Source organism: Tachyglossus aculeatus, chromosome 11 (assembly GCF_015852505.1).
Source record: "Tachyglossus aculeatus isolate mTacAcu1 chromosome 11, mTacAcu1.pri, whole genome shotgun sequence".
NCBI lineage: Eukaryota > Metazoa > Chordata > Mammalia > Monotremata > Tachyglossidae > Tachyglossus > Tachyglossus aculeatus.
The window spans coordinates 71,633,776-71,647,509 of record NC_052076.1 but is presented as its reverse complement, the minus strand read 5'-3'; the positions used below and the strand labels follow the sequence as shown (position 1 = coordinate 71,647,509).

Genomic DNA, 13,734 nt, shown 5'->3' with positions numbered 1-13,734 from the left:
TGAATAAATAAAGTAATAAATATGTACAAACATATATACATATATACAGATGAGGCAAGTGAGGCACAGAGAAGTTAAACCTTATCCAAGGTCACCCAGCAGGCAAGTGGTGGAACCGGGACGAAAATGAGGGTCTGTGGTTTCCGGTCCCAGATTCCCTTCACTAGGCCATGCTGCCTCTCAGGAAATAGAATATTTAATAATCTCAAGGGCCAACAATAAAGGGAATAAGACTTACTGTGAGCAGCAACTAGGTCACCTGTACAGGGAGGGCCAGAAGGGCTCAGTTGCCTCTCTTTACCATCAAACACCTGGTCAGGAGAAATGAGTGGAGGCGGCTGGCAGAGAGGAGCCGCTGGGGTTTGACCATAATCCCTGAATGCTCATGAGCTGTTTCCTTCTGTCCCAGATCGCTTCAAGAGGGGACCGATGCCAAAAAGGCGTGATGAACTCAGGTGAGTCACCTGAGTCCTCGCTGCGATCAAGTGGAGACAGCACCCTGCCTCCAAACTGCCTTCTCTGAGGCTTCAGGTTGTAGTGGCGAGGCCTGGCTCTCCTTTGTCGTATGAGCTGGTGAAAAAAATCAGGTTTTACGAGGGGGAAAATGAGAAGTGTCAACGAAACTATGAAAGATCTTCCAGGTTTGGGGCCCACAGATCTGTTCCATTACCGGTTGTCAGGAATGCTGTGGCAGGGGGGAACAGGTGGTGAGGAGGACAGGAAAGCCAGAGCCCCAAATCTTAACCTGTGCTCGGGGAAAAAGTGAAGCATTTTTCACCCTCAGGAAAGAGAGGGTCCAGCTCAGCCGAAGCGGGCACTTCAAATGAACAGGACTGTCGTGAACAGGCTTTGACTTTAGGCAGAGCTATGGGCCCACAGTATAAGATGAACTGAGTCATCTTCACACTCCTGAACTTCCTTTTCAGAGTCTGGGGGGGGGAGGTAGATTCATTTTTTTAAAAAACCTGTGATGAGCACCTTGAGAAAATACCGCTCTGAAATTTCCAGTCTTTGAGGAGCCCAGGCAAAAAGTCAAGATCCCAAGTTTGGGTTAGTGAGAAAAGTTCAAAACTCAACCCCGGCAATCCTCTGAGATGGCTCAAGGAGAACATTAGTTCTTCCCCCATAGATATAAAGCAAAGCTCTTTGAAGACAGGAACCGAGTCTTCCTAGAGCCAAACTGTCTCTGCAAAAACACTCACCTCAAACCATCCTTCTAAAAACCGGCTTCTGAAAACTTAAGAAAATCATGTTCGGAGATGGACTCTAATTTGAATGTGAAATACTGAAAAGTGTCTTCAGTATGGCTCAGTGGATAGAGCACGGGCCTGGGAATCAGAAGGACCTGGGTTCTAATCCCAGCTCCGCTACGTGTCTGCTGTGCTACCCTGGGCAAGTCACTTCATTTCTCTGGGCCTCAATTACGTCATCTGTAAAATGGGGATTAAGAGCGTCAGCCCACGCGGGACACGGACGGTGTCCAACCTGATTAACTTAACTCAACCCCACCGCTCAGAAAGGTGCTTGGAACATAGCAAGCGCTTACTACTTACTAGTCTTCAATAGTGACTTCTTCCATTAGGTTCACTACTACGATGACTGCTAATAGTAAATTCCTGAATCGCTGGGTTAGAAGGTAAAATTCTACCCTCCAGGGAGCAAAAAAGTTAACATTTTTAGGGGGTGAAAACCGAGGGAGCTAAATAAGGAACTGAAAGAACTCGCCTTCCTAATGACTTGACTATTCCCCCGACAACTCCGTCCCTGCCTCTTTCTTCCGCTCCACCTACGTCAGGCCCGCTGGAAGATGCATATACCAAACCTGTAAGGCAGGTATTTTCAAGAAGGAGGGGCCCTACCAAAGGCAACGTGCTCTCTGGGTGTAGGGATTTTCCCGGGTTACGGTGGGAACAGGGAGAAGCCCGGAGAAAAGTCAGTCGCTTACCCGGACCGTGCTTCAGAAGAGACATGTTTCGAAGTTTGCACATTTTAAATTATTAAAGTTCTAGCTTCCCCGCAACTATTCAAAATGTGGTTAAGAACAGTCACCGTCACGGATTCACCAGATTCACTCATCTCCCTTTAAAGCAAGAGGGAACGATGCGTGCCCTGCAAATTCCCCAACTGATCCAAAAAGCAGAGCCTCAATTACTGAGGGATGGCAGTAGGAGAAACCCAAGGGGCTGGGAATAATTATTTTTTACCCCATACAGTAGCAGCCGCCCTTGGGTTTAAGCCCACATCTAAGGAATGATCTGGGGCCGCTCCGGGACTCTCGGTTCCGATCCCAGTTCCGTTCCTGACAAGCTGCGGAACTTTGGGCGAGCGGACAAACTCCAGGCACTCCAGGTAAGAAAAATGGAGATATCAAAAACCTTTCTTCTTCAAAGTGGGTGTGCCCAAGTGCTAACTAGTTGACGTAAATTATCCTGCAACAGTCACATCCAGTTCTAGAAGGCTTCTCATTTCCTTCCACTTGCAGCAAAAATTCCTCACAGTCAGCTTCAAGACTCTCCCCATTTTACCAGTCTTCTTTCTTCGCCCTCTACTCCCCGGCTTGCTCTCGTTTCTCTCAAGCTACCCTAACTGTACTTCATTCTTGGCGCTCTTGTCTCCTTTCCCTCAAATTGTTCCCCCAGCCAGGAATTCCTTCCTTCCCTAAATCTGACAGCTCGCAGTTATCTCCCCTTAACCAAACTTCTCCTAAAAGCCCCTCCTCCTCGCACAAATGGTCTCCAAGCAGTCTCTAAGAAGCAGCTCTAACACTAATATATTTACTCATACCCATTCCTAGCATTTTGGGGTGTGTGTCCGTAAATACATATTTAAATTTTCAATTATAGATTCATTTGTTCTGATTTCTCTCAATGTCGCACTCCCTCAGAATGCAAGCTCTTTTGGGGCAGGACACATGCTTCATGCTTCAGTTGAACATTCCCAAATGCTTAATTCAGGGAACTGCACACTAAGTAGCCCAGCTAACACCGCTACAACTAAACCTATTTTTAAGAAGTAGACCAAGGGCTCTCACACCTCCCCTCCTGATATCCCTGTGATATAGGCCAGGTCAGGTCTTTTTATCCCCATTTCACTGAGGGAAGAAACTGAAGATCATATGAGGGATCATATGATAAACTTCATATCATATGAAGTTTATGAGGGATCATAAACTAACAGAGGAGTCAAATTCACAAGTCACCTAACTCTCATTAGCCTCAGACACGTCTGAACCGTTTCTGAAAATACCTGTGCCGGTAATGAGAGGTTCTAGAATGAGGAACAGGGAAGCTATCAACATTCAATAAGGTTTAGAAAGATAAGAAATTGAATTGGGGAGGTGGGGGTCAACGTGAAAGCTCATCTGCCACCCGTTCATCTCAAAGGGACTGGATACTTTCCACACACCCGGATATCCTAGTAGACACAGTAAAAACAATAATGGCATTTGTTAAACACTATAATTATAATAACTGTAGTATTTGTTAAGTGCTTACTACGTGCAAGGCACTGTACTAAGCGCTGGGGTGGATACAAGCCAATGGGGTTGGACACGGTGTCTGTCTAAAGCGGGCTCACCCTCTTAATCCCTGTTTTACAGATGAGGGCACTGGGGCCCAAAAGTTAAGTGACTTGCCCAAGGTCACATAACAGACAAGAAGTACAGCCAGGATTTGAACCCAGACCCGTGCCCGATCCACTAAGCCATGCTGCTTCTTGCCAAGCAATGTACTGAGTACTGGGGCAGACACAAGGTAATCAGATTAGACACAATCGCTGTCCCAAATGGGCCTCCTAGCCTTGAATCCCCCATTTTACGGGTGAGGAAACTGAGGCACGGAGAAGCTAAGTGAGGTCACAGAGCAGGCAAGCGGCAGAGCTGGAATTAGAACTCAGGTCCTCTGGCTCTCGGACCCGTGTCCGTTCCACCAGGCCACGCTGCTCCTCCATCTTCGAGAGTGCCAAGATCGAAGGAAGAAAATGGGCTTTAGTCGTTCAAAGACAGGTTTCAGCTGAGCCCCGAGAAGGACTTCCTGACTACGAGGGTGGTTAAATGTTGAAACACACTACTAGAGGATGCAGTAACGATCTTCACAAAGAAAACGGCGACAGGAGGCTGGATGAGATAACCACCTTTGAGGGACCCTTCCTGCTTTAGGATGCAGTGAGATAGCTATAAGTTATTTACATTAAAACAGCCAACACTTTCAACGTTAAAAACTTAACATCCTGGTAAGCCTCAGGGGCTATGTATGGGCGAATCAAAAGGACGGGGAAAGGTGTAGGACCCTTTGAAAGAATAACAGTTTTCAAACAGAGAGGAGGCATACCTCATGTAAAGCCAGATCATAATAAATTCTGTTAGACTGTAAACTCCTTGAGGGTAGGGACCACATCTACTCATCCTATGGTACTCCCTTAAAAGTGCACTGCATGCAGTGAGCGCTCGGTGAAAACTACCGACAGCGACAAAGCGGACCTTCCACCCCGTCTGGGCTAGAAGCACGCCCGTCAGGAGTATTTCCACCTTGAAAATCAGCACGCTTGCAAAGGGAGATCAAAGACGGCATGGCAAAATTCTCCAAGTCCCCTCGTCAGAGAGGTGAGCCACGGTTATGCGGAGCCCGGGAAGCACTGAAATGCAGCAAAAAAAATGCGGAAGTCAGTTTCTGTGACTGCCACTAACAGTAAGGGTAAACTCAAATCAATCAATCGTATTTATTGAGCGCTTACTGCGTGCCGAGCGCTGTACTAAGTACTTGGGAAGTCCAAGTTGGCAACATATAGAGCCAACAGTGGGCTCACAGTCTAGAAGGGGGAGACAGACAACCAAACCAAACATATTAAGAAAATAAATAAAGCCTCTGAGGCTTCATGGTGGCACCCCTAAGTCAAACCCTAAGCCCTCCCTTACAAAAAGTGCTACGGAGAAAGACCCTCCTCCGCCCAAGGATAAGAGAAGTTATGATTTATATACCTAGAGTGTTCAACATCCCCCTAGACAAGGAAGCATCACTGTGAATGCAGTTTATGACCTAAAAATAAGGCCTTGCCTTTGTGAGATATTTCGGGGGACGTGGCGGGAGACGAGTTAATCCCTCGGGTAAAACCAGGATTTCTGAGACAGCCCCGGCCCGCCGTCCCAAAGCCGCTCCCATACTATTAATTATTTGTTGGTGGCTGGCAATGCCGTGCAACTGCGATGATCTAATTGCGGTTTTGAAACTGCCATGTCACTGTCATTAGGGTGATAATTAGTCCCTTCACATGAGACACCGCAACAGAGATTATCTGCTGTTCTTAGAGCGCTGCCCTAACAAGCAACCACCTACTGTACCTCTAGTCACCGCTTCTCCAGCTCCCAGAATATCCGATAAACCCCCAAAGCCGGGAATTGGGGGCCGCAAACGTTTCCCAGAGATCTCACTTGTGGAAGCTAGCCCCTGGTTGACACCATTCATTCAATCGTATTTATTGAGCGCTTACACCGGGCTCCAAGAGGCGCTCAGGCCCAAATGAGCCGGGGACGGAGAGGGCAGGGGTTGGGGTGGGGTTTGGGCAATCGCCGGCCAAAGGCCGGAAGGCAGCAACGCACCGTGAGAAGCGGCGTGGCTCAGTGGGAACAGGGCACGGGCTTGGACGTCGGAGGGCGTGGGTTCTAATCCAGCCGCTTGCCTGCTGTGTGACCCCGGGCGAGCCACTTAACTTCCCTGCGCCTCAGTTACCTCAGCGGCGAGAGCCCGGGCTTTGGGGTCGGAGGTCACGGGCTCAAATCCCGGCTCCGCTGGGTGACTCTGGGCGAGTCACTTCACTTCTCTGCGCCTCAGTTCCCTCATCTGGAAAATGGGGATTAAGACTGGGAGCCCCCCGTGGGGCAAGCCGATCACCCTGTATCCTCCCCAGCGCTTAGAACAGTGCTTTGCACATAGTAAGCGCTTAACCAGCGCTTAGAACAGTGCTTTGCACATAGTAAGCGCTTAATAAATGCCATTATTATTATTATTATTATTATTATTATTATTATTATTATTCTCTGTGCCTCAGTGCCCTCATCTGTAAAATAGGGATTAAGACTACGAGCCCCACGGGGGACAACCTGATTATCTTGTATCTACCCCAGGGCTTAGAACAGTGCTTGGCACAGAGTAAGCGCTTTTCAAATACCATAATAATAATTAACTAATACAAAGCACATGCAAGTGGGGGGAGGAGAAGGCTCTAGGCTTGCTAAGTACAAGGTTTCCAGTGACCGGATCAATCGGGCTGGGAGGAAACACAGACGCTCCTATTGGAAAAATCAAGGACTAGTGGAGGGAGCACGGGCCCGGAAGGTCCCGGGTTCTAATCCCGACTCCATCCCTTGTCCGCTGTGTGACCTTGGGCACGTCACGTGACGTCTCTGGGCCTCAGTTCCCTCGTCCGTAAAATGGGGATTGAGACTGTGAGCCCCACGTGGGCCGGGGACACGGTGTCCAACTCGATTTGCCCGTATTATTCACTTCGGCGTTTAGAACAGTGCTTGGCACATAGTAAGCGCTTTTCAAATACCATAATAATAATTAATTAATACAAAGCACATGCAAGTGGGGGGAGGAGAAGGCCTGCGCTCAGTGAGCAGAGGGAGGCGGCTCTAGGCTTCCAAAGTACAAGGTTTCCAGTGACCGGATCAATCGGACTGGGAGGAAAAACAGACGCTCCTATTCATTCATTTAATCACATTTATTGATCGCTTACTGTGTGCAGAGCACTGTACTAAGCGCTTGGGAAGTACAAGTTGGCAACATATAGTGACGGTCCCTACCCAACAGCGGGCTCACAAGCATCATGGACTAGTAAGCCACTTGTCAGCTGTGTGACTCTGGGCAAGTCACTTCTCTGGGCCTCAGTTCCCTCATCTGTAAAATGGGGATTAAGACTGTGAGCCCCACGTGGGACAACCTGATCACCTTGTACCCCCCAGTGCTTAGAACAGTGCTTTGCACATAGTAAGCGCTTAACAAATACCATCATTATTATTATTATTATTAGTGGATACAGCATGGGCCCGGAAGGTCACGGGTTCTAATCCCTACTCCATCACTTGTTCGCTGTGTGACCTTGGGCACGTCACTTGACGTCCCTGGGCCTCAGCTCCCTCATCCGCAAAATGGGGATTGAGACTCTGAGCCCCATTCATTCATTCAATCGCATTTGTTGAGCACTTACTGTGTGCAGAGCACTGTACTAAGCGCCTGGGAAGTCCAAGTTGGCAACCTATAGAGACGGTCCCTACCCAACAATGGGCTCACAGTCTAGAAGATGTGGCCGGCCCACACGGGCCGGCGACGCGGTGTCCAACTCGACTGGCCTGCATTATCCACTTCAGCGTTTAGAACAGTGCTTGGCACATAGTAAGCGCTTAACGAATACCATTATTATTATTAGTTTCTTGAGAAACGCACTTGGTCTAGCCCCTCGATCCCGCTACCGGGTGTGTCCTGTAACTTGCTGCAGTTGGGGAAAAGGGGAGCCACGGGCTCCAGCCTCGCTGGGAGTCGGGCCTCTGAAGAGGCGGCAGGAGGCCGATGCAAACATCTCCGACCCGGTCAGATGCCGGGGCCTAAGAATAATAATAATAATAATAATAATGGCATTTATTAAGCGCTTACTATGTGCAAAGCACTGTTCTAAGCGCTGGGGAGGTTACAAGGTGATCATGCTGTCCCGCGGGGGGCTCACACGGAACCGGGGCTTTGAAGCCACCGGGATCCCGCGGGCCCCGAGCCCTTGGCACGCAAAGGCCCAGCCCCAATTGGAGGGAGAGAAAAAGCACACCCCAAAACACACACACAAACACACACCCCCCAATGATGTGTCCAAAATATCAATTTAGCCAAGGCATTTAGCCTCCTAAAGGCCACAGTGGCTTTATTTGTTCCATTTGTCGGGTTTTCGGGCAGTCCGGGGTATTTGCACGTGTATACAGAAGCAGCGTGGCTCGGTGGAAAGAGCCCGGGCTTTGGAGTCCGAGGTCATGGGTTCAAATCCCGGCCCCGCCGACTGTCGGCTGTGTGGCTTCGGGAAAGTTGCTTAACTTCTCTGGGCCTCAGTTACCTCATCGGTAAAATGGGGATTAAAAACTGGGAGCCCCTCCGGGGGACAACCTGATCACCTTGTCACCTCCCCAGTGCTTAGAACTGTCCTCAGCATGTACTAAGCGCTTAATAAATTCCATCGTTATTATTATTATAGGAACCCACAAACACACTATGCATTCATTCATTCATTCAATCGTATTTATTGAGCGCTTACTGTGTGCAGAGCACTGTACTAAGCGCTTGGGAAGTCCAACATATAGAGACGGTCCCTACCCAACAGCAGGCAAAAGGAAAAGGATGATGGTGCTTTTTATGGTACTAAGTATTGAAAATGTGCTTCTACGCACCGGAGTTACTATATACTCCATATGGAGTCAGAGGTCATGGGTTCAAATCCCGGCTCCACCAGCTGTGTGACTTTGGGCAAGTCACTTCACTTCTCCGGGCCTCAGTGACCTCATCTGTGAAATGGGGATAATAATGGGGATAATAATAATGATAGCATTTATTAAGCTATCATTATTATTAAGCTATTATGATTTATTAAGTGCTTACTATGTGCAAGGCACTGTTCTAAGCGCTGGGGAGGTTACAAGGTGATCAGGTTGCTCATTCATTCATTCAGTTGTATTTATCGAGCGCTTACTGTGTGCAGGGCACTGTACTAAGCGCTTGGGAAGCGCAAGTTGGCAACATCTCGAGACGGTCCCTACCCAACAGTGGGCTCACAGTCTAGAAGGGGGAGACAGAGAACAAGACGAAATATATTAACAAAATAAAATAAATAGAAAATGTACAAGTAAAATAAAGAAATAGAGTAATAAATACGTACAAACATATATACATTCATTCATTCAGTCGTATTTATTGAGCGCTTACTGTGCGCAGAGCACTGTACTAAGCGCTTGGGAAGTCCAAGTTGGCAACATAGAGAGACGGTCCCTACCCAACAGTGGGCTCACAGTCTAGAAGGGGGAGACGGACGGAGAACAAAACATATTAACAAAATAAAATAAGTAGAATAAATATGTACAAGTAAAATAAATAAATGAATAGAGTAATAAAGCGCTGTAAAATCACTGTACAGTGATTTTATTTTGGGATTTAAAGAAAGCGCTTAGTACAGTGCTCTACGCACAGTAAGCACTCAATAAATACGACCGATTGATTAATAAATCCGTCCAAACATATATACAGGTGCTGTGGGGAAGGGATGGAGGGATTCTAGACTCTGAGCCCACTGGTGGGTTATTTTATTTTATTTTACTTGTACATATCTATTTATTTTATTTTGTTAATATGTTTGGTTTTGTTCTCTGTCTCCCCCTTCTAGACTGTGAGCCCGCTGTTGGGTAGGGACTGTCTCTAGATGTTGCCAACTTGGACTTCCCAAGCACTTAGTACCAGTGCTCTGCACACAGTAAGCGCTCAAGAAATACGATCGATTGATTGACTGATTGACCGTCTCCATATGTTGCCAACTGGGACTTCCCAAGCGCTTAGTCCAGTGCTCTGCACATAGTAAGTGCTCAAGAAATGCGATTGATTGGTTGATTGACCGTCTCTATATGTTGCCAACTTGGACTTCCCAAGCGCTCAGTACAGTGCTCTGCACACAGTAAGCGCTGAATAGATACGATTGATTGATTGACCGTCTCTATATGTTGCCAACTTGGACTTCCCAAGCACTCAGTCCAGTGCTCTGCACACAGTAAGTGCTCAAGAAATACGATTGATTGATTGATTGACCGTCACTATATGTTGCCAACTTGGACTTCCCAAGCGCTTAATACAGTGCTCTGCGCACAGTAAGCCCTCAATAAATACGATTGCTTGATTGATTGACCGTCTCTATATGTTGCCAACTTGGACTTCCCAAACGCTTACTACGGTGCCCTGCACACAGTAAGCGCTCAATAAGATTGATTGACCGTCTCTATATGTTGTCAACTTGTACTTCCCAAGCGCTCAGTACAGTGCTCTGCACACAGTAAGCATTCAATACGATTGATTGACTGATTGACTGATTGATTGATTGACTGTATATGTTGCCAACTGGGACTTCCCAAGCGCTTAGTCCAGTGCTCTGCACACAGTAAGCGCTGAAGAAATACGATTGATTGATTGATTGACTGATTGACCGCCTCTATATGTTGCCAACTTGGCCTTCCCAAGCGCTCAGTACAGTGCTTTGCACACAGTAAGCCCTCAACAAATACGATTGATTGATTGACCGTCTCTCTATGTTGCCAACTTGGACTTCCCAAGCGCTTAGTCCAGTGCTCTGCACACAGTAAGTGCTCAATATGACTGATTGATTGCCCGTCTCTATATGCTGCCAACCGGGACTTCCCAAGCGCTCAGTCCAGTGCTCTGCACACAGTAAGCGCTCAATAAGATTGATTGACCGTCTCTACATGTTGCCAACTTGACCTTCCCAAGCACTCAGGACAGTGCTCTGCACACAGTAAGCGCTCAATACGATTGATTGACTGATTGATTGATTGACCGTCTCTATATGTTGCCAACTGGGACTTCCCAAGCGCTTAGTCCAGTGCTCTGCACACAGTAAGTGCTCAATACGATTGATTGACCGTCCCTATACGTTGCCAACTTGGTCTTCCCAAGCACTCAGTCCAGTGCTCTGCACACAGTAAGCGCTCAAGAAATATGATTGATTGATTGATTGACCGCCTCTATATGTTGCCAACTTGGCCTTCCCAGGCGCTCAGTCCAGTGCTCTGCACACAGTAAGCGCTCAAGAAATAAGATTGATTGATTGACTGATTGACCGTCTCTATATGTTGCCAACTGGGCCTTCCCAAGCGCTCAGTCCAGTGCTCTGCACACAGTAAGCGCTCAAGGAATACGACTGATTGACTGACTGACTGTCTCTATAAGTTGCCAACTTGGACTTCCCAAGCGCTTAGTCCAGTGCTCTGCACACAGTAAGTGCTCAATACGACTGATTGATTGACCGTCTATGTATGTTGCCAACTGGGCCTTCCCAAGCGCTCAGTGCAGTGCTCTGCACACAGTAAGTGCTCAAGAAATACGATTGATTGATTGATTGACCGCCTCTATACGTTGCCAACTTGGACTTCCCAAGCGCTCAGTCCAGTGCTCTGCACACAGTAAGCGCTCAATACGATTGACTGATTGACCGTCTCTATATGTTGCCAACTGGGCCTTCCCAAGCACTTAGTCCAGTGCCCTGCACACAGTAAGCGCTCAAGAAATATGACTGATTGATTGATTGATCGTCTCTATCTGTTGCCAACTAGGACTTCCCAAGCGCTTAGTCCAGCGCTCTGCACACAGTAAGCGCTCAAGAAATATGACTGATTGATTGATTGATCGTCTCTATCTGTTGCCAACTAGGACTTCCCAAGCGCTTAGTCCAGTGCTCTGCACACAGTAAGTGCTCAATACGATTGATTGATTGACCATCTCTATACGTTGCCAACTTGGCCTTCCCAAGCGCTCAGGACAGTGCTCTGCACACAGTAAGCGCTCAATAAATACGATTGCTTGATTGATTGACCGTCTCTATATGTTGCCAACTTGGCCTTCCCAAGCGCTCAGGACAGTGCTCTGCACACAGTAAGCGCTCATTACGATTGATTGATTGATTGATCGACTGTCTCTATAAGTTGCCAACTTGGACTTCCCAAGCGCTCAGTCCAGTGCTCTGCACACAGTAAGTGCTCAAGAAATACGACTGATTGATTGATTGCCCGTCTCTCTATGTTGCCAGCCTGGCCTTCCCAAGCGCTCAGTCCGGCGCTCTGCACACAGTAAGCGCTCAATAAGATTGATTGACCATCTCTATATGTTGCCAACTTGGCCTTCCCAAGCGCTCAGTCCAGTGCTCTGCACACAGTAAGTGCTCAATACGATTGACTGATTGATCGTCTATGTTGCCAACTAGGACTTCCCAAGCGCTCAGTCCAGCGCTCTGCACACAGTAAGCGCTCAAGAAATACGACTGATTGATTGATTGCCCGTCTCTCTATGTTGCCAACCTGGCCTTCCCAAGCGCTCAGTCCGGCGCTCTGCACACAGTAAGCGCTCAATACGATTGACTGATTGATCGTCTATGTTGCCAACTAGGACTTCCCAAGCGCTCAGTCCAGTGCTCTGCACACAGTAAGTGCTCAATACGACTGATTGATTGACCGTCTCTGTATGTTGCCAACTGGGCCTTCCCAAGCGCTCAGTCCGGTGCTCTGCACACAGTAAGCGCTCAAGAAATACGATTGATTGATTGATTGACCGCCTCTATATGTTGCCAACTCGGACTTCCCAAGCGCTCAGTCCGGTGCTCTGCACACAGTAAGCGCTCAATACGATTGATTGACTGATTGATTGACCGTCTTTATACGTTGCCAACCGGGCCTTCCCAAGCGCTTTACCGAGTGCGCGCTCGGTAAATCCGGCTGAGCGACGGGTTGAGGGGGGTGGGGCCCTCACCGATCTGCCCGATGAACTCGATCTTGATGCCCTGGTGCTCGAGCCGCTTGTTGGGGTTCTTGAGGGCGAGGCCCACCTTCCCGGACACCGTCTCGCCGTCGTAGAAGAGGAAATACTTCTCCTTCTTGCCGTCCTCCGTCTTGTGCTCGGCCCGCTTGCGGCTCTCCGCGTCGCTCAGCACGATGTCCACCTCGGCGCTCTGCCCGAACCCGAAGAAGCTCATGGCGGCGGGGCGGCGGGAGGAGGCTCCTCCTCGATCCCCACCCGGATTCCCGGATTTGGGAAGACCCTCGTCCCGGCGGACGGGAACAGGCCGGGCGGGATGCGGGCCCGCACGCTCAGGCTGGCTGGCCGGCCGCCCTCCCCGGCGCATGCGCGCCCGCCGCCGGGCTCGCCCCGCTCCGGACGCGCGCAGGCGCGCTGAGCCGCCGACCCGACCGCCGCCTCTCGCTCCGCGAAAAGGCCCGGAAAAAGGGCTCGCGGGCCTTTCGTCATTTAAAAAAAAAGGAATAACGTGACTGGCTCCTCTCGCTTCACAAAAAAGGACTAAAAAAAGGGCCTTTTTTAATAATAAAAAAAGGAATAAAGGGGGACTTGCACAGGGTTCATTGGACGGCATTAAAAGCTCGCCGGCCCTTCGTACGCATGCGCCTCCCCGACGTCTAGCGGACCCCCCCCCCCCTCCACGCCCATGCGCAGAAAGACCGCTTGAAAGGTGACAAGTTTCCAATTGACGCGACGGTCGGGAAGCGCGCAGGCGCGCTGAGCCGCCGACCCACCCGCCCCCTCTCGCTTCGCAAGGAGGTCCGGAAAAAGGGCTCGCGGGCCTTTTGTCATTTAAAAAAAAAGGAATAACGTGACTGGCTCCTCTCGCTTCACAAAAAAAGGACTAAAAAAAGGGCCTTTTTTAATGATAAAAAAAGGAATAAAGGGGGAATTTCCCAGGGTTCATTGGACGGCATTAAAAGCTCGCCGGCCCTTCGTACGCATGCGCCTCCCCGACGTCTAGCGGACCCCCCCCCTCCACGCCCATGCGCAGAAAGACCGCTTGAAAGGTGACAAGTTTCCAATTGACGCGACGGTCGGGAAGCGCGCAGGCGCGCTGAGCCGCCGACCCACCCGCCCCCTCTCGCTTCGCAAGGAGGTCCGGAAAAAGGGCTCGCGGGCCTTTTGTCATTTAAAAAAA

At 49.1% G+C, this 13,734-nt stretch overlaps 1 protein-coding gene across 1 annotated transcript in view; it reads right to left on the bottom strand.

Moving 5' to 3' along the window:
• The window catches only part of VPS26B (VPS26, retromer complex component B), a 43,587-nt gene extending 30,699 nt beyond the window's left edge, over positions 1–12,888 (bottom strand). Inside the window, exon 1 of the mRNA XM_038754355.1 lies at positions 12,549–12,888. Coding sequence (XP_038610283.1) covers positions 12,549–12,771 — 223 coding nt within the window. The 5' untranslated portion in view covers positions 12,772–12,888. The remainder of the gene's footprint in view (positions 1–12,548) is intronic.
• Between the last annotated feature and the right edge of the window lie 846 nt (positions 12,889–13,734).